Source organism: Phasianus colchicus, chromosome 21 (assembly GCF_987193195.1).
Source record: "Phasianus colchicus chromosome 21, bPhaCol1.hap1.1, whole genome shotgun sequence".
In the NCBI taxonomy this organism is placed as follows: Eukaryota; Metazoa; Chordata; class Aves; order Galliformes; family Phasianidae; genus Phasianus; species Phasianus colchicus.
In genome coordinates, this window is record NC_143456.1 from 1,201,183 (window position 1) to 1,221,356 (window position 20,174).

Genomic DNA, 20,174 nt, shown 5'->3' on the forward strand with positions numbered 1-20,174 from the left:
TAGACACTTGAATGCCAGTGACTCCTGGTAGTGAGGTGCAGCTGGTCATTGCTGGGCACAAAGATGTGCAGAGCCAAATGGAGCATAGGAATGCTGACTGTGGCTCTGCAAGTACAGTGGAGAGTGAAGAAGACACTGCTCCTTAAGACCAGGAACTCTGAAGATGAATGTTTTCCAAATCTCACTCCAACAGGGGAGTCCCAGATGTGAGCAGGATAGATCCCAAAGAATGCTCATCACCAAGGGGTCACTGGAGCTTACCTCACAGGCTCCCCCCAGCTCCAAGCACATCACAGAATTATAGGGGTTGGAAGAAACCTCAAGAGATCATTGAGTCCAACCCCTTTGCTACACAGGTACCTTACAGCAGGTCACACAGGTAGGTGTCTTGAAGATCTCCATAAAAGGAGACTCCACCACCTCTCTGGGAAACATGCTCCAGTGCTCCATCTCCCTCACCATAAAGAAGTTCTTTTGCATGTTTGTATGGAACTTCCTACATTCAAGTTTTAGGCCATCACTCTTTGTCCCATCACTACACAGTGCTGCTCCCTGGTAAACATTGATCAGATCTCCTCTCAGTCTTCTTTTCCCCAGGCTGAACAGACCCAGGTTACTCAGCCTTTCCTCATACGACAGATTCTCCAGGCCTTTCATCATCTTTGTGCCCTCTGCTGGACTCCTTCTAGAAGATCCCTGTCTGTTTTAAACTGGGGAGCCCAGAACTGGACACGGTATTCTAAACGTGGCCTCACCAGGGCAGAGCAGAGGGGGAGGATCACCTCCTTTGACCGGCTGGTCACACTGTTTTTGACATACCCTAGGACACCACTGGCCTTCGTGGCCACAAGGACACACTGCTGGCTCATGGCCAACCTGTTGTCCGCCAGGCCCCCCAGGCCCTTCTCCACAGAACTTTCAGCAGGTCATCCTCTGTTCTGTACTGATGCTTGCAGTTATTCCTTCCCAGATGCAAGACTCTACTCTTGCTGTTGTTAAACCTCATCAGGTTCCTCCCTTCCCAACTCTCCAGTTTTCCCAGGTCATGTTAAATGGGAGCACAGCCTTGTGATGTGTCACTGCTTGTGCCTGTGCTCAGCCCCCAAAAGCTGGAAGATGAGGAGGGAGCGTTCCTCCGCAGCCCGGCAGGCGGCGGGGAGCCGGTGCTCAGCCAGCTGGACCAGGAGCCAGCTCTGAGTTCTTCTTGGCTCTTCTCTCTTGTTGCTCGGGGAATGCAGCTTGCAGACATACGTAAGAGCATGGTTTGCCTCTGAGCTGTTCCCTGTGACTGTAACTTCGAGCATTCCTGGGTCGTGTCTTGAGATTTGCCACCTACAGCCATCTGGTCCTGTCCTGCTCCCAAAGGTACATGACGTAGGCAAGGCAGGTGGGAGAAATGGTGGGGAAGAGAGAGATCTCATTAACACAGAAAAATTAGGTCATTTTATCATAGCATCATAAAATGGTTGGGATTGGAAGGGACCTCACAGCCCCAGTCAGCCCCATTTCTGCTGTGGGCTGGGTGCCCCCCAGCTCAGGCTGCCCATCATGGGCTGGGGCACCTCCAGGGATGGGGCACACACAGCTCAGGGCAGCAGTGCCAGCACTGCACCGCCTCTGGGTGAAGCATTTCCTCCTCACATCTGACCTAAATCTCCCTTCTTCTAGTTTGAAGCCATTTCCCTTCACCCTATCTATCAGACCATATAAGTGTTGTTGGAACTACATGATCTTCAAGGTTCATTCCAATCCAAGTCATTCTATAATTCGGTGAATCTATGGTTCTATGATTCCATGACTATTACAGAGCCCAGGAAAAGGCCAAATTTTTTCCACTGCTGAAAGCCAAAAAACAATGACAAATGTGGGGTATTCACTTCCTAAGAGTGTGTTTTTTTCCTCAGAAATCTGTCAGAACCACCACCCTGCCAGCTATTCGTGTGCTGGAGAGAGGTGGGAGGCTGTAGTCATATCAGCCATGCCCTGAGATTTTGTAACAAGTGCCTAAAAAATGTGTCCTCATGTCCTCACCCATACCCCCACAACCCCATTATGATGAAATGAGAAAGTCATTTATTCTCGCTCTTCCCCTTTTGGGAAGATGAGAAGCCATGGGGGTGTGTGGGATGAAGGACCTGACCTGGTGATGCTCTGGGGTGGAGGGATGGCTGTGGAAGGGTGGACAAGGTGAGCTCCTTACAGGAAACTGGTCAGTGTAGGAGAGGTTGTGGTGGAAAATGATGTTTTCCCACTCTGGTTCCATCTGGTTTCGATGCTGCCACCATGGGCAGGCAATGCTTGGAGTCAGCAGGACGGGCTGGCTGAAGCAATCAGTGGTATTGCATTAATTTGCATGGATAATGCTGCGTGTTGGAGCTTGTCTGCTGGCGCACGGAACTACCAGGAGAAAGTGCTAAGTAAAGAAAAGGCCCCAAATACATTTACTCACAATAGAAGTAGGGAAATTCTTAACGTGACCGATGAAAGAGGAACACTGCAAATGAGGCTGATGTAAGCTGCTGTTTTTAGCAGTTTTTAATGCTGAATTGTTGGCATTCATTTGGAGAAGGAAGTATTACTATTGTCCTGAGTTCAGAAACTGCCCCCAGCACAGCCTGCAGCAGTTTCATCTCGCCCTGCTCGAGGCTCGCCTCCAGATGGCTTTTCTGAAGCATCCAGAGATCCTTTTCTTTCCTATTCTTAACACTTCTGGAGAAATATTGGAATTTTCAATATGATGTCATGTCCTGCAACCCGCTGCGGTGGGAACCTCTGATGAGTGAAGCAGCTCTGTGAGGCTGAGGGCCGTGCAGCCGCTCCGGGCTTTGCATTTCCCCTAAATGGTGTTGTGGTGGGAATCCAGCCTGTGCCAGCCATGCAGACAGGATTCAGCAAGCTGACTGTGCTGATAAGAGGCTGTATCTCATCACAGGGTCAGCCTTCTTCCAGCAGGGGCAGTTTCTGGAAAAATACTTTGGGGAAAACTAATGCTTCCCTATGCATGCCTCAGATTTTTCCTGGACTTTGTTTTGAAATAAAGCAAACAAAAGAGGATTAAATGAAAGGTATTTCAAACCAAATTAGAGTGTAATAAAAAAAATCCACCTCGCTTTGGCCTCTTCTCAGTCCTTGGCCAAAGAGAGAAACAGGGAAAATGGACTTGCAGTGCCTTTGGAGCCCTAGGACATACATTACTCAGACTTACAGGAAGATTTCTGCCCCAGGAAAAGCAGGCAGAATATCCAGAGCTCTTCTAGGGTGAGAAGTAAAGGCAGGTTATCAATGAACCCATTGGACTTTGTGTGTTCAGCATCAGCAAACAAACAGGAGAAGAAAGTTCCACAGTTGCATAAAGCCGTTCTGCAGCCCAGCTCTCCCTGAAGCTCCAGGGTTGGGGTGCTGTGTGATGGCTGAGCTGAGCTCCAGGACCCCCAAGGTCCCTGGGACGGCTGTGCCAGGAGCAGAGCACACTGCAGCATCCTTCCCCATAATCCTCCTTAGTGAATAATTGTAGCTTTCTTTTATGGATGTCCCCACACCCAAACAAACCTCATGCCCATGGCTGGGTGGGGCCAAAGCAATAAAAGCAGCTCCGTTCCAGGAACGGGGAAAGCTTGGTAGAGAGATTGGCTGGAAATTGCTCGAGCTGCAGGAGCCTCCTGATGGCAGAGAGCCCTAGGGTGGAGCAAGCAGCAAACACAGGGCAGAGAACTGAGAACTGGAGGCAAAAGTAGGTGCGGGGCAGCGGGATGAGCTGCAGGGAGCAGCTGGGCTGCACTGCTGGCTGTGGGTGCAGCTCAGAGCTGGGGGCTGCAGCACAGGTGGTTTGTGCTAATGGCACCAGCATCAGCTATGGTTGCAGCAACTCCTTCCAGAGCCTCCTCCTCCCTCCAGCTCAGCCTGGCCAAATTCAACAGTGATAAAAGATGGCTCCTTTCTTTCCATTGAGCATCTGTGCTGCGCTGTATTTCCACTGCACTCCCCAGTGCCAAGCAGGACAGCACAGTGCAAGCCCCAGCTCCGCATCTTGGTCGCTGCAGGAGGTGTGAAGTTCTGTGAGCAAAGCTCTCCCTGGTTGGTGTTAGCCACAGAGCTCCCAGCCACAGCCCCTCTGCGTTGGAAATGCAGCAGCCAGCAGCTGGTGTGGTGGTTGCGATTTCCCCGCGCACGCTTATCACGTGAGTTGCAAGCAGAGGGGAACAGAAAGCCTCAGCTGTCTGTTCATGCACGCTTTATTTCCATGGCAAAAAAGCTGAATTTTGATGTTGTTCTGCAGCAGTTCATCCTAAGGCTGGGGCTCCTGCTGTTCTGTCGTGCACCTCTGCATGGATCTGCTCTGCTCCACTGGGAAAGCAGAACCCTGCCCTGCCCACTCTGAGCCTAGCAAAGCCCCACATCTTCCTGATGCCCTTGTCAGCTCCTAAAGAGGCTTTGGCTCATTAAAAGTGTGAGTGTGTCCTCAGGTTTGCTGAGGGTACATCAGCTGCAGGGTGAGCTGCAGCCTGCTGCACACACTGACATCCCAAATTCACTGTTGGGTTTAAACATGCAGGAAAGTGGATTGCAGCAGGGATCCTCCATGTGCGCACATCCTCACCTGTGCTGGGGATCTTCTGCACCTCATGCCTGGGGTGTATCAGTGGAACCCTGCATTCTGTGGCCTATGGCTGTTAGGGTGGCTGTGGGCAGGCAGATCCTGAGAGCCCACAGGAGGAGGAGCAGAGGTTGTTTTGAATTCTGCCAGGCTCTGACTGTAGCATCTTCACAGGCGAACTGCAACGGGCAGTGATGTGGGCTGATGGCCAGCTGCATGCTCGGCTCCCACTGGCTTCACCACAGGGGCAGCCCTGGGGCCAACCCTGTTCCATATCCTGATGACCCAGGCATGGGTACAGCATGCACCCCGGGCAGTTCTGCAGACAGCACAGAGCTGGGAGGAGTGGTGGTACATCAGTGCTGTTGTGCAGAGAGAGCTGGGCAAGCTAGGAATGGGGTGGCAGAAACTCACACAGCTCAGCAGTGCAAAGTGCTGCCCCTGAGGGGGGATGACCCCAACCCAGGACATGTAGGGGGTTCCAACCCCACTGCTCCCCACTGGGCACTGGGTTGTGTGGACCCGTGGTGCTCCCCATGCTGCCATGCAGCAAACCCCTGACAAACACCCGGCACAACAGCAGCACGAGCACCCCTCGGGCTTGGTTTTTTTCCAGAGTTGTGTAATCTTAACCAAACATTGTTTCTTTTGCTATCCAGACTCATAGGGAAAATCCCTCCTGTAATTATGATGAATAGAACTCTTCTTTGTGGTCATGCCACTTGGCACAATCGAGTTTCCTTTTGAGCTGATAAAAACGAAAATGAATGCTGACTCAAAGCTTAGTATCCCAGCATTCTTGGCTCCAGTGTGAACTACATCCCATTCTTTCTGCCTTTTTTTTTCTTTCTTTCTTTTTTTTTATTATTTCACTTTCGTGACATCCTCTGTCATCATCCTGGAATTTCCACTGGATCGTCTCCCTGCTGACTCCAGGACTTCCTATTAAAAGGGATCTGCATCCAGCTGCTGCAGACTGCCCTGCATCTGCCCGAGCTCCTGGTCCTGCTCCGACAGCTCTCATCCAACGGGAAGATGAAGCTCTCTGCAGTTGTTCTCGCTCTTCTCCTCATTGCATCCTCCTGCTCCCGAGCCTCCTCTGCCCCAGGTGAGTCCTGCTCCGACGTTTGAGAAGGAAAAACAGCTCTGAGCCTTTGTTGTAATTTCTCTTTTGAAACAGAGAGCAGGGAATTTTTCAGCCTCTCTCTGCTCTGCACTTAGATCAGCTCATATAGGAGCCTCCAAACTGGAAAATCATCCATTCATCCATCCATCCATCCATCCATCCATCCATCCATCCATCCATCCATCCATCCGTCTGTCCATCCGTCTGTCCATCTGTTCATTCATCCATCTACCACTCTGATTCTGGGATCCTTGCTCCTGATCATAGTGTAGGGACTCCAGTATCTGACGAGGAGCTGAGTAGTTCCTCATGTCTCCTCCCCTGGCTCCATTGAACCAGGTGATCTCCAATGCACCTTTCAACCTTAACTGTCCCCTAGTTCTCTGCTCCCTCCTCCCTGCATGGCTCCCTGAGCTCACCCTGCACTCATGCTGTCTCTCTCTGCCTCTTCCAGTGGGACCCGACGTCCCGACCTGCTGCACCTCTTACATAAAACACAAGATCCCACGGAACCTCATCCGGAGTCACTACAGCACCAGCACCAGCTGCTCACAGCCAGCCATCATGTAGGTACCAATATGGACGTGGTGTGGGTGTGTGGGATCGGCTGAGGGCTGCGGGTCGGAGAGCACACGGTTTGCTGTGTACAAGGCAAGGGGAACCGAGGGGAAAGGGCTGACACGGGGACTGCTGGGATGCTCCTGCAGGGGTGGCCAGGGATGCTCTTGAGGGGACTCCCAGGGATATTCCTGCAGGAATTGATGTGGGAGAAGAATGGGTGTGGTGGAATCATGGTGAATACAGCTTGGGGATGGTGGGGAACCTCTTGTGAACCCCAAACCCAGGCTCCTGCTCTGAGCAGTGATCTCAATGCCTCCCCCTCGTCCCACAGCTTCGTCACAAAGAAGCGCGAAGTCTGCGCCAACCCCAGTGACCCCTGGGTACAGAGCTACCTGCGGAGCGCCAGGCGGGACTGAGCGGAGCCAGGCAGGATGGGACACTGCTGCCATGCCAGCCGCATCACCACGAGCTCCTGACATGGAGCGTGGCTTCAGGACGGCTGCATGAGCCCACGTCTCCTGCTTGCAGCTCCCAGGGACTGCAGGATGGGGACCACAGACATCTCATATCGGGTGCTGTTTGCACAGCCCACTCTGCAGCCCCAGCACATAGCTTGACACCTCTGCCTGACTGCAGACTAGAAAGGCCCACGACACATCTATTGTTCTTAAATTATTTAAAATTATTTAAGAAATTACCATAAGAGATAGGCAGTATTCTCGTATCTGGATCATATTTATGGGAGAGTGGCAGGGAGGGTATTTAAGGGAGGGTGGCTAGGGGTCTCATCTTCAGGGGATGGAAGGCTCTGGCTCACTTGTATGAAGGTGTTGTGGAGAATAAAGAATGTGGATAAAACCTCTGTTTTTTTGTCCCTTGATGTCCTTTACACCATCACAGAGGCAAACTCTCACCACTAGCCCATCAGCACACCCTGCACGGCATGTGATGATGGGAAGTGGTTTGAGATAAGCCCATAAAGTTTCCACACAACAGACATGAATATCCTCTGACTCTGTTTCCCCACCACATCCCCTATGAACCAGACACACAAGGAGGGGCTCGTCATGCACCCCACCTCAGTGCCTGGCTCCCCAGAAGGCACTGTGTGTGTGATAGGATGGGGATGGGCACATTTCAAAGGGCACAAACAGGGAGAGCTGCTGTGGGGCTGCAGATGGGAGCCAGCCCTGCTCCACGTCCAGCACCAGGCACAGGGCACACGGGTGGCTCATGTGTGGCTTTGCAATAGGAGCAAGCAAGTTGCAAGAGATCGTGCTCGCATCATGCTCAGCACACTGAGGTGCTTCCGAGCTGCTCTGGCATTGCCTTGTGTCTGCACAACATCTGTTCTGTTCAGACAGTATTTCTTCTCCCTAATGCAAAACACATTTCTCCTATTGTTTAATATTTTTAATCCACAGCTTATAGCTCAGACTTGGCAGCTCCAGGGCTGGGAAAGCACCTCGCAGCTGCCTCGTGATTTCCATCCAGCTCTGTGTTTTCCCGGCAGCAGCACTGACTGCAGGCAGGAAGGCTGCAGGGCCCCTAGGAGCAGCGGGACGGCTCCCATCTGCCAGGCTGGGGGAATGGGGAAAGGCCCTTTGCTTAGCCCTGCCACAGTCCCAGCACTGCACTGAGGGCACAGCAGAGAGGGGCAACTCTCAGCACGGCTGGGTCGGTCAGCATGCCTGCAAAAATTTCATCCTGTGCTGGGGCCCATGTCCTCTTAAGCTGGGGGATAATCATGGGGGAGAGACAATCTGCTGAAAGGTCTGTCTTGAGGTGGGATCATAGAATCAGTAAGGTTGGAAGAGACCTCTAAGATCACCAAATCAAGCCCCAACCCACCCCCAAAATGCCTGTAACCACAGCCTTCAGTGCCACATTCCCACAGCTCTGGAAAACCTACAGGCACAGTGACACTTCCCTGACAGCTGTGCCACAGCATCACCGCTCTTTTGGAGAAGAAATTTTTCCTAATATCCAACCTGAACCTCCCCTGGTGCACTGGGAGGCCACCATTTCTCCATCGCTGTTACCTGGGAGCAGAGGCCAGCCCCCCCAATCACCACCTCCTTTCAGGCAGTTGGAAGGAGCAATGAGGTCTTCCTTGAGCCTCCCCTGCCCCACATGACCCATCCAAACTCCCTCAACCTTCTTGGCCCCTTGGGCATGCTGCTGGCTCATGGTCAGTGGGTATCAGCTCACACCTCCAGCTCCTTTTCTTCCACGCATCTTTCCAGCCATTCTGCCCCAAGCCCATAGCTCTGCATGGGGCAGTTGTGACCCAAGCACAGGACCCAGCACTTGGTTCTGTTGCAGCTCATCCCATTGCCCTCAGCCCATTGATCAGCCTGTCCACATCCCTCTGTGGGGCCTTCCTACTCTCAGACAGATCCACTCTTACCCCCAGCTTGGTGTTGTCTGCAAATTTACTGTGGGTGCCCTCCGTTCCCTCATCCAGGAACAGAGCAGGTGGGGCTGGGAGCTGTGGGGCTGTGGTTCTGCTGAACCCACAGAGCATCCCAACCTGCACTCAGCACCTTTTGCATAGAGAAGCAGAGCCTGGAGCAGGAGGGGGCCTGTGGGCACCCACACAGACTCTGCCCCTGAGCTGTAGGGGAGAACAAAGGATGGCTGTGCTGTGCTGGTGGCCGTGTGTGGGGGTTCTGCCCAGGCCCAGCACAGATGGGGAACCTGGTGCAGAGCTGGCTGCTCTTGGGGCAGTCCCTGGCCAGCAGCCCATGCAGCCACAGGATTTTCCCACAGCCTCTGCTTTCGTTTTCCTGACTGGAGCTATCGGAGCTTCATCTCACCAGCCCACACTAGGAATCCTACCAGGGAGATGAGGCAAATGGGAGCAGTGGGAAATGGGGAGGGTTTGACATCACAGGGTGCTGCTGGGGACCTGGCAGCTGCCTGCAGGCTCAGGGCAGGGCAGAGATTCTGCCGTGCCCAGGAGGTGCAGCAGCAGCTCACAGTGCCTGAGTCTCAGCACAGCACCAGGCCCTTGGAGCTTACACAGCTGTTCCTTGTTTCCACTGACATTCTTTGGGTGAGACAGAGAGAAGGCACAGCCCAAACAGACGCACTATTCCTGCACTGTGTGGTCAGCTACGATTCAGTTATCTGTTCTGTTGGAATGCTTTAAGAGTAAACAGAAAGCCACCCAAAGAGCCGAAGCACTTCACTTTTGGGGAGCTTGAAGCACATTCGGCTGTCCCTTTTGTGCCAGTGAAGCTCAGAAGAGCTCTGGGGCCAGAGTGATCAGCCCCCAGGCTGCCTTATCCCCTCGTGTTGTTCTTGACCCCATTCTGCATCTCTCCCTTCATCAGCCCAGGGGCTGCTTGCCTTCACTGCCCTCACCACAAGGACTGGGGACGTGGTTACTTCTGGGAAGCCCTGCTGTATTAGGGCAATCACATCCTGCCACAGCCGCTTCTTGCAGCTCTTTTTCAGCTGTTGATTTGAACCCGACCTTACAGCTGAGTATTTTTGAGTTTTGCCTTTCTGACCTATGTGATGCTGGAGGTTCAGAAAAGTTGTATTACTAGGATGTACTTGTTATGTATTCAAATAACATTACCTCTGCTCCTTAGAGCACATTGTCCTGCAGGCAAAAAACAGCTCATGACTTAATTATAGAATCAGAGAATTGTTTGAGTTGGAAGAAACCTGCAGAGGTCATCTTGTCCAACACCCCTGCAATGATCTGGTGCTCAGTGCCCCATCCAGCCTGACTTTGAGTGTCTGCAGGGATGGGGCAGCCACCTCCTCTCTGGACAACATGTTCCAGTGACTCACTACTATTATTGTAAAAATCTTTTTCCTTATGTGCAATCTAAATCTCTCCTTTTAGTTTAAAACTCCCCATGTCCTATCACAGCAGGTACTGCTAAAGAGTCTGTCCTCTTTCTTATAGTCCTCGTTTAGATATTGAAAATAATGAAAGTAAGTCCCATTATCAGTTTTGTCACGCTAATTATTCACCTAGATAATTTATTTTGATGTAAAATGAAAGATGAGTCAGACTGAGCATTATAGATCTTTCTGTGTTCCCTACCTGTCTCGTGTTAGCACTTTTACTCAGTGGAGCAGTGTGGAAATCAACCAAGAAAATAATATTTTCTTTCTTTCCAGTATCTCCAACTCAAAGATCAATCAATTTGTTTTGCTTATGTATATATAGACATATACACATATTCTTGGGATATCTGTTCCCAAATTAGATGATAGTTATTTGATGGATATGTTTGATTTTTATTTGGGTTGTTTCTTTTTTTCCCCCCTGAAAGCATCAGTTGGTGAGCTCTTCTCTGTGAATTTTCCCTTCTTGTAGCAAGCTGGGGAGAGTTTTCTTGCCCTTCTCAAAACTCACTGGCCCTGAAGTGTGATACCTGTGGGCTGGAGTATCATCTGGTCTGCTTGGGTTAGCATGCATTACTTTTCTGAGCATAAATGTTAGCATCTTTGATAAAGCAAGAAGGTGCCTGCCTGGAGGCAAGTACTGATACAAATAGGGAAAAACCTCACTCTTAGAAAACTTTTGACAGCACTGATAACCTGAAAATGGCTTTCATCGCTAGCTGAGAGCAATGTATAAAAAAAATGTAGACTTGATGTTCATGGAGAATGAAAAAATCAGGTACAGTTCTTGTTCATAACGCCCAAACATTCCTGAGTCTTTTCCTCTAGGAGCAACAGAATTGGTTTAGCTTATTCACATCAGCAGAAAGTTTTGTTAGGTAAGTTTAATAATTTTTAATAATGTCATGGAATAATATTATTAAACTGTATCTCATGTATTAGAGTATTTCAGTCAAAATAAAATACAATAAACTATTTCTTTTGTAAGTCCAATGACTAGTAACAAGGTTACTGATTACCTTTCCTACACAAAGGGAGACTTGTCTCTGTGAAGAACTGATTGTCTTCAGATGCTTGTTGGCAGCAGGCGACGTAGGGTGTTCAGGTATTCAGCAAGTATTCTTGTCCAAAAAAACCTCATGGCCTTGCTATGTTCTGTCCTCAGAATGAATCTGTACCTGTTCTGCAAAGTGGAAGGCTGTACTGGAGTTCTCAAACAACTTTACACGTGCAATTTGTCAAGGGCAAAAGCCACCAATCCCCAAGAAGCTGATAAAGGAGTGGGAAGCTCATTGTATTGCTTTGTCTCTGTCTGAATTGCACCTGTTCTGTTTATATCCAAAACTGTGCTGAATCTTACAGATATTGCTGTCTTATACAGGGTATGAGGACTCTGGGGAGCCAGATTTGCTATGTTATGATCCCACAGATGGAAAAAATTCTGCCAATTTATTTAAATAAGAGGCATAATTCACTACATCTTTATTCTAGGAAACCAAACTTTGTGTAATAGTAAGTTTTCAAAAGCACTGAAATTATATTTCAGCTATTTTTTTTTATGTTACCAGTTGTGTAGACTTCTTATGTATTGTTTCTTTTGATACTATTGGGAAGGAACCAGTCTTTATCTCTTGGTTGTCCTGAACTTTGAGCTGCAGGGAGCCAGGGCAGTACCTTCTTAATTTGTATATACACATTCCAGTCCATGGGTGAATGCTCTGTAACAGAACAATTACTAAAGGGAACAGAAGTGATTTCTGTCACACAGAATACAGTCTGACATTGCTGACTTAGTGTCTTTCAGAAGTGTTGTCTACAGAGTCTTTCCTGACCAGTGACTAGGATCCCTGCCTCTTTTGTAATGTTATCCTTGCTTCTTATATGCCAATACTGTGGGGATTTGGAGATGCAGAAATGTTATTTAGTCCTGCACCACCAGACTAAACTCAAGTCACCATGAAGTGACCCAGCCCAGATCCATAGGGTGGTATCTAAATTTGTCATTTAATAGCAGATGTTTGGACGTGGTAGGAGTAATAAGGGTATCTGACAATCTGGGCAGTTTTGGTAGGGTTTCCTTCTCCAGAGAGACTTCTCCTATCTTTTTGTATCTTTTTGTATCTTCTCTGGGAATGAGCTCTGCATAAGCCTCAATGGAGTTAGTCTGGTTCCAAAGGGGAAATAGAAAAATGTTGCCTTTTATACATAGTCTAGCTCTTAATACATGTAAGAGTACAGGAAGAATTTCCAAGTATTTCAAGAATCCATGAAGGAAAAGGACAAGATTGGATGGGGCCCTGGGCAGCCTGGTCTAGCATTAGGTGGGATGGTTAGTGGCCCTGTATGTGGCAGGGGGGTTGGAGATTCATGATCCTTGAGGTCCCTTCCAACCCTGGCAATTCTGTGATTCTGTGATACTGGCGGCTCTGCATTGCTCACGAAACCTTCCTCCTAAACCTCCTAAAATGGGGGCTTATAGCATCCACTGCTGCTTCTTGGCCTGGCCTGGGGCACCTCCAGAGATGGAGCACCCAGAGCTCTGGGCAGTGCCAGGGCCTCAATGCTCTCTGTATGAAGCATTTCCCCTTCAAATCTGAACCCTTTTAGTGTGTCACCAGAAAGGAAAACCTGGTGCCCAGCTCCTTCAGGAGCTTTAGGGCAACTCATGAGAAAGTGAAGCAGAACAGGCTGCTCCTTGATCAGAGAGGGCTATGGAAAGGGGGTGATGAGTGAGGGGAGGGCAGGGGGCAATCCCAGCATCTGCACAGCACTGCAGCACTGCTCAGTTTGGGGTATGAACAGACACTGTTTGCTGTGACGCACCAGGGATCAGTTGTTGCTGCAGCAGCAGAGCAGGTCAGCCCTGTCATTTCATTCTCTACCCACAAAGACATCAGAAAGTTTTAATGCAAACTGTAGCCTGATAAAGTGTTTCTGGTGGTTTGGTTCGCTGTGCTTTTTCAAAGCAAATTCAGGCTTTCTTCACAAAGCAGCTGCAGCAGAAGGTGGGTGCACATCATCTGCAGCAAAACACTGAGTGAGCACAGCCAAAGTGGAGCCTTGCTCCTGCATGACTGCCACAGAGCCCCATGGCAAATCCCCAGTGGCCTCAGTCCCTGATGTGATGGGATGAGGGTGGGGGAAGGCTGGCACAGAGCCCCAGGCGGTGCTGGGAGCTGGGGATGCAGCAGGGATGGGTTTAAGGATAAGGAGGGTGAGGGATTCCCAGCTGGGAAGTGGCGTCTATCCCTGCCTGTCCAAGAAGCCCTCCCACCCCTTTTGGCCCAGGAGCAGCGTGGGGTGGGCAGGTGCTGAGCTACGCATCAGGACAGTCCCACAGCTTCTACTCAGCACCCTGCCCTCCCTGGGGGCAGGTGGGAGGGGACACACCAGAGCTTAGTCACAGAGATAGAAACCTTTATTCTTTGGGACCAGCAAGACACAGCGTTTTGAGCACAAGTGTGGTTCCAGAATGAGCATCCCATAAATATCCAGTGTACTGTTTCCTCCCTTAGGGAAGGATCTCCTTCACAGCATCTCATTCACAGATCCTGCAGCATGGCAAGACACAGCCAGATGGCCTGGAGGTCAGCCTGCATTATGTGACAGCACTCACACCTCGTTCTAACAGACTGCTTCCCACAGGTGGCTCTTAGGGGAACATCCCCTCCCGCTCCAGCAGCAGAGGCACAGGAGGAGACAACATTTGCACAGCAGCCTGCACCAAGCAGACCTGCAAGGCCAAGAGACGCGTCCCCAGCATTGCAGCTGCATGGTAGGGTGGCTAAATTGTATAGTATAGATGATGCTGTTGCAAGACAAAAAGAAGCTCAGGGACCCCAGGGTGTCTGTTGGCCCTGGTGCTCAGCAGTGGGGTTTCTAGCGCCACGCCATGACTTTGCTGCATGGACTCGCAGGGCTCTCCAGGGCAGACACCTCAGGTCCTGGTGCTCACTGCAGCTCCAGGAAGTTGATGTATTCCTTCACCCACCGGGCGTCAGGGTTCGCGCAGACCTGCCGCCCCTTCCTGGTGGTGAACCTGTGGAGCAGGGAGGTGTCAGCCCCAGAGTCAGCTGTCAGCACCTTCTGGGCACCCACCACCCTGTTCTGTGACCAGCATTGGCTCCTGTAGGGGAGCCACAAACCCCCAAGCTCCAGAGGAACCCAGGTACCATGGAGAGCTCAAGGACCCTGGGAGAACCTGCGTGCTGCAAGCTGGCTTCACGGGGACATCCTTCCCAAGCCTTATCCCAAGCACCAGGGTGGGCTCATTTCTCAGCCGAAGAGGATGAGAGCCCACGCTGCATGGGGGACCTGTGGTGGCTGCCCCTTCCCCTGGCTCCAGGCACAGTCCCTCACACCACCAGCCCCTTGTTCCCAGTGAATGCAATTCTCCCCTTGAGCCCAAAGCTGGATCCGGTACTTACACAACTGCTGGCTGTGGGCACTTGCTGCTGGTGTAGAAATACTCCTTCACATGATTCTGGGGCAGCTTCCGTACACTGTAGCTGAAGCAGCACACAGTTGTGTCAGCCCCAACTGGAAGAGAAGTTTGATATGAGTCCACCATGAGTCCACCACAATCTGATGCCCATAGCAGCATGGACAGCCATTCCTTAGGAGCTACTCTCATCCAATCTCCCCAGAAAGTCATCAAGAAATGGGTGTGGGCACCAAAGCGTAGTGGAGATCACTGCTGGAGGTGTCTTGTTAGAGCTTTTACAGTCCTCTTTTCCTCAGTGTTGGTGACAAAAGTCCCCTCACTCATCCTAGGACCACCCCTAAAGCCCAGCAACAACACTGGAGTTGAATCCTGAAAATTTCAGTGCTTACAAGGTAAAATTTATCATTGCCTTCCTGGGAGAAAGGGAGAAAAGGAAAAAGAAAGGAAAACCTGTCCAAAGAAAGCATGACAAACTTCTAAGTTGAACCTTGCCGTTTCCATCTGCTTCAATATGACTGCCTGCCAAAGTGAAAAACTCCCATGTCAGGAGAGCAGAGAGGAGCAATGGGAGATGCTGTACTCACAAGGAGATGAAGAGGTCTGAGGGAAGAGGGCAGCAATCAGGAGGATGGAGAAGGGCACAGCTACGGTGGTCATCATAGATAGAGGTGAGCTGCAGAGGCAGGAGCAGAGCAGAGTCCTCTCAGGCGTGGTGTGGAGTGGCTGGGATGCTCCTCGCTTTTTATCAGGTTGGTGGCCAGTCAGATTTCAAGGGGAAATTTTGGAGTTTCCAAAGTGTAACTGATGTCACGGCACCTTTGCCTCAGAAAGGCTGAAGAAAAAAAAAAAAAGGAAGCAACATGTTTAGGAAATACCAAAATAGCCGCTGTTTGAGGTGGGGTAAATCTGAACAAATCAGCACCCAACCAGGGGCGACACTGACCAAGACAGGATGTGAAGCAGTCTTTGAGCATCGGGTTCACACTTAACTTCATCAAGATGACAGCAACACCCTGCATCTCAGCACAAGACTAGGAGGATGTCAACTCCATCTCAGTGCCAAGGTCCTAAGCCTTGAGGACAAAGGTGCTCAGTCCTTCAAAATGGTTTGGGAGCAGCCAGAGGGCCCTGGGTTCCATGGTGGGTCTGGGCACAGCCAAGAAGGTCTTTCCCTGGGAAGCCCACCGAGATGCTCTGAGTACCACCTTGTCACAGAGATGTGGAGCCTACTCAGCACAGGGTGGGATGCAGGAGGCAGAGCCCTGGAGCTTCTCTTGTGCCAGAACCATGACCTATGTGCACACACACGGCCATGGGGCTCCTTGCCACGAGGTGATGGGCTCCCCAGGATGCACAGGGAGCATTTCCCCTTTCTTACCTCCTCTTCTCTTCAGCAGCACCACGTTTGCCAGCTCACGGCTGTGGTTGCTCAGTCATGTCCAGCTCACGAGGCACCACGAGCTCCTCTCCCTGCAGTTTTGTGGCTTCCCACAGCCCCTCTGTCATGATGTGGAGCGTGGCAGGAACTGCTGCTCTGCCCCTGTGGCAGCATCCCCTCCATCACCATGTCTCCATGGGAGGGGAGGACAAGCAGTGCTGCAGGAACTTTCCCAAACCACTCTTGTGGGGTTGGAGGGGAGACTCCAAGTGGAATATTGCAATTAGCCAATTGTTCTGACTATTTCTGAGGGGTGCTCCGAAAGTAATGCCTCCTGTTTTATGGTGTCAGCCCACAATATCAGAGGTGGATGCTGGTGGTGCAGCAGTAGAGGTTGAGCCTTCCCACCAGTGCCCCATTTTGTGTTGTTGCTGTGTGACAGCTGGCAGCAGACGGGCAGTCTGACAGAACGGTGTCTGACACAGAAGTGTGGATGGAGCAAAGGGTGTCACTGAACTCCTCCATGTGGAAACAGTGGCATCCACTGACATTCACTGATGCTTGTTGAATGCTGATGGAGACCAGCCCGTGCATGTGAGCACAGTGAAAGTTGCACTGCATAGACAAAATTTTCCTAGCAGTAATGCTTTCATAGCAACTGTGAAACAAAGGGTCACCTCCATGTGTGTAGATTTGTTCAAGCATAGCATGCAGGTTCTTGATTATCACTGGAGAAAATGCACAGCTAATGGTGGTAACTATGTCAAAAATAGCTTTGTACCAGAGAATTTGCTCCATCAAACAGTGTTACTGTACTCTTTGTATCAATTGTAGTTTCCACGGCAATAAATAGGAGGCATTACTTTCAGAGAGGCCTACTTACAAATTTATTGCTTACGCCATAGATCCATGTAGGGGTGCAAAGCAAGACTGCATCTTGGCTTTGTCTCTTCTCTGCAATTGTGGCTGTACTTTGCCCTCAGTCCTGACCTATATCCACCAAACGAAGGCTGACCCTGGGACTGGGGCTTCTTTCAAGGAGCTGTTCTTGTAGAAAATAAATATTTGCACCCCCCAGATGCACAACACACACTGCCCTGCGCTCTGCTGGCTCTCTGGCTCTTTCCTGTGTGTTCAGGGCAGGCAATCACCCACCTCCCTGTCCTCATCCAGTGCAGAGGCCATATGCCCATTATAGGTCGTGCAAGTGAACCCTGCCAGCAGAGCTCTGGGAGCTGTTACTGCCTCTGACAAAATGACTGCCAGCTCCTGATAGAGATCTAGGAAACCACAGAGAGATATTGACATGCCCCAACCACAGAACTGCCGTAGCCCACGCTCTGGTAGAGCTTGTCGAGGCAACCGAAACCATGACATCTGCATATCCTTCTGACAGCACGGGCAGCTGCACCTCAGCTCAGCATAGCTCTGTCCTTGGGAGCATTGGAACTCCAGACACTGTCCTGCTGACAGCACTGAGACTCTCAGCCCTGTTTCCCCCAAGCAGGAAAAACCTCTGCTGGCATTATTATCTGTGCCATGTTGTTCTGCTTCACTCAGCCTTGGGGACATGCTGGCTGTGTACTGGGACACGGGGTGTCCATGATGTCCAGTGTGATGTGCATTGCCTTAGCAGCACAAATGGGGTCCCCTCTCTATCAGCACCAGCTGAACCTCACTGCTGAGCCCCCAGGGCTCTGCTGGTTATTTTCATGAGCGATTGCCCATCATTGCCTTTCCCAAGCCTGTCTTCACTGGTGCACCAATCAGCAGCACAACCCGATCCTGCTTCCCACATCTGACAGAGACGGAATCCTCTTGCACAGAGGATCTGCCCAGTGCCACAGTGTGCAGAAAGGAGCAGGCATCCCTGCAACGTCCCCCAGAAAGGTGGTGGAAGCCTCACCAGCCAATCTTCCCCTTTATCTGCAGGGCCCACATGTCTGCATCCTGTCAGGACCGGGTTGGTGGCCACCACCACGTCCACCACCACCACTTCATCTCTGGTGGTCTAGTGGTCAGGACTCATCACTCTTATGGCCTGGGTCCAATTCCTGGCTAGGGAAAAACTCCTTACAGCCACCACAGGTCACAGACTTCTCCTGGGGCAGATCCGTGTGGGCAGGCAGGGCAGGGTAAATTTGGGGGACCAGTGGCAATCCACTCCACTTCCTCACTGCCTTCAGGCTGCACCCTCCAGCCAAAATCTGTGCTGAGAGGAGGGCAGCCAGAGTCTGTTCTGGCTGCAGGGAGCAGTGCTTTGAAGATAGCAGGGTGCTGCAGCTCTGTGTGAGTTTCATCTTTTGCTGAGAGATGTAGGGGCTTGGCCATTTTGGCCACCCTGAAGGGGAAGAGGCCAGCAAAAGATGAGGGTCAGGAGCAGATGGGGACAGCAGGGTCCCCTCGGTGAGGAGTGGTGGGGATGTGTGTCTGTCTGTCCCTCCTGGGGACAGGAGGACAGGGGCTGTCAGTAAAAATTCCCGCTGTGAGCAGGATTTGAACCTGCGCGGGGAAACCCCATTGGATTTCAAGTCCAACACCTTCACCACTCGGCCATCACAGCTGATGTGCAAAGACCCAGCAGGGGGGTGGCCTGGGCTGTCACTTGGCCCCAGGGGACATCAGACCCTCACCTGACTGAGGTCCCTGCTGCGGTGACAAGGGAGAGGCCCCAGGCACACAGCAACGCTCAGCAATGGCCAAACATTGGTGTGTGATGGACACTGTCTGGGCTGAGAGCAGGGCATGGGGAGGGCTCACATGGTGTCAAATAATGGTGTGCACTTTGATACTTTGGCTGAACACTGTCCTGTGAATGGAAAAAATATGCCTCCTGTTTTATGGTGTCAGCCCACAGTGTCAGAGGTGGATATTGGTGGTGCAGCAGTAGAGGTTGAGCCTTCCCACCAGTGCCCCATTTTGTGTTGTTGCTGTGTGACAGCTGGCAGCAGACGGGCAGTCTGACAGAACGGTGTCTGACACAGAAGTGTGGATGGAGCAAAGGGTGTCACTGAACTCCTCCATGTGGAAACAGTGGCATCCACTGACATTCACTGATGCTTGTTGAATGCTGATGGAGACCAGCCCGTGCATGTGAGCACAGTGAGGAGTGGGTGATGTGCTTCAGCAATGACACGAAAGACAAGCCATTTTCCAGATGACCATGCAGATTTTAAAGAGCATAGCATGCAGGCTCTTGCTCATTGCTGGTGAAATGTGTAGCTAATGGTGGTGGCTATGTTTTGTGTTTTGTGGCTGGGAATTAGCTCTACCAGCGTTACTGTGCTCATTGTTTAGTTATAGTTTCCATAGAGATAAATTGGAGGCATCAGTTTTGGAATAAGCTGCATATATGCAGTTCAGGACAATTCCTCTTCACTCAGTATGGGCTGTGCAAGCCAAAAGATTGGACATCCATGAGCTAAAGTAAGACACAAGAGAGAAAAGTCTGCAGATCTGGAAAGCCGCATGTCCCGATGGGTGCAGTCAGTAAAGATGAGGTCTGTGTGTTCTTTTACACCCTTTGAGCATGAAGTTCATTTGGTATTCAAAAACCTCTGCTGGAGAGAGGCTTCATTTCAGGGTGAGGGTTCAAATACCTTCAGGTAACAAACAGGAACCTGAACACACAGAGCACGTAATGGGGCCCACTGTGTGTGTAGAAAGGATATGGGGACTCCAGATCCCAACAGAGGGACATGGAGAGAACCAGAGCAGCAGCAGATGGGCTTGGAGAGGCTGGTGTCCAAACAGAGGAGCTTGCAGGAAATGTCTGAGTCACAGAACCATAGAATCACAGAATGGCCTGGGTTGAAAAGGACCACAATGACCATCTAGTTGCAAACCCCCTGCTCTGTGCAGGGTCACCAACCAGCAGACCAGGCTGCCCGGAGCCACATCCAGCCTGGCCCTGAATGCCTGCAGGGATGGGGTGTCCACAGCCTACTTGGGAGACCTGTAGGTTGTCTGAAGGGGGCGAGGAGGATGGAAGGTGTGGTCTGGACAATATCTGGGTCCAGAGAGACGTCCTCACTTGGCTGTTGCAGCCTGGCTGGATTCGGGCTTTTGTTACACTGGTCAGAATTCCCACAGTGCAGCTCAAGAGATTCATTTTTTATGCCTTTTTTCTTATCGTATCTTGTGTCATTGCCAGTGAATACCTGTTTACATTTCACTGGGATATTTACAGACAAAACAATAT

At 50.9% G+C, this 20,174-nt stretch overlaps 2 protein-coding genes and 1 non-coding gene across 4 annotated transcripts; 1 reads left to right on the plus strand and 2 right to left on the minus strand.

The window, feature by feature from the left end:
• The first annotated feature begins 5,488 nt into the window (after positions 1-5,488).
• LOC116227848 (C-C motif chemokine 4-like) lies at positions 5,489-7,134 on the plus strand. Its single transcript, XM_031591341.2, has 3 exons — positions 5,489-5,702; positions 6,175-6,286; positions 6,613-7,134. The coding sequence occupies exons 1-3, from the start codon at positions 5,630-5,632 to the stop codon at positions 6,695-6,697; spliced, it is 270 nt and encodes an 89-aa protein (XP_031447201.1). The 5' UTR covers positions 5,489-5,629; the 3' UTR covers positions 6,698-7,134.
• A 6,417-nt stretch (positions 7,135-13,551) lies between these two features.
• Positions 13,552-15,437, minus strand: LOC116227847 (C-C motif chemokine 5-like). Of its 2 annotated transcripts, XM_031591340.2 has the most exons (3): positions 15,180-15,437; positions 14,579-14,690; positions 13,552-14,190 (listed from the first exon to the last, which is right to left on the minus strand). In XM_031591340.2, exons 1-3 carry the CDS (start codon positions 15,253-15,255, stop codon positions 14,103-14,105), a joined length of 276 nt encoding a protein of 91 aa, XP_031447200.1. In that variant the 5' UTR covers positions 15,256-15,437; the 3' UTR covers positions 13,552-14,102. The 2 variants fall into 2 exon arrangements, with proteins under 2 accessions (XP_031447200.1, XP_031447199.1); XM_031591339.2 differs by lacking the exon at positions 15,180-15,437 and having other exon boundaries at positions 14,579-15,147.
• A 3,017-nt stretch (positions 15,438-18,454) lies between these two features.
• On the minus strand, positions 18,455-18,536 carry TRNAS-UGA (transfer RNA serine (anticodon UGA)). Its single transcript has one exon. It is a non-coding gene; the product is annotated as a tRNA-Ser (tRNA).
• Positions 18,537-20,174: the final 1,638 nt, after the last annotated feature.

Bases quoted from the DNA above. Each gene is read 5' to 3' on its own strand.
- LOC116227848 (XM_031591341.2), top strand. From the start codon at position 5,630: ATGAAGCTCTCTGCAGTTGTTCTCGCTCTTCTCCTCATTGCATCCTCC. The intron at 5,703-6,174 runs GTGAGTCCTGCT...TGCCTCTTCCAG, and splicing joins CCGAGCCTCCTCTGCCCCAG to TGGGACCCGACGTCCCGACC. The intron at 6,287-6,612 runs GTAGGTACCAAT...CTCGTCCCACAG, and splicing joins TGCTCACAGCCAGCCATCAT to CTTCGTCACAAAGAAGCGCG.
- LOC116227847 (XM_031591339.2), bottom strand. From the start codon at position 14,805: ATGACTTTCTGGGGAGATTGGATGAGAGTAGCTCCTAAGGAATGGCTG. The intron at 14,191-14,578 runs GTAAGTACCGGA...CCTGCTCCACAG, and splicing joins TGCCCACAGCCAGCAGTTGT to GTTCACCACCAGGAAGGGGC.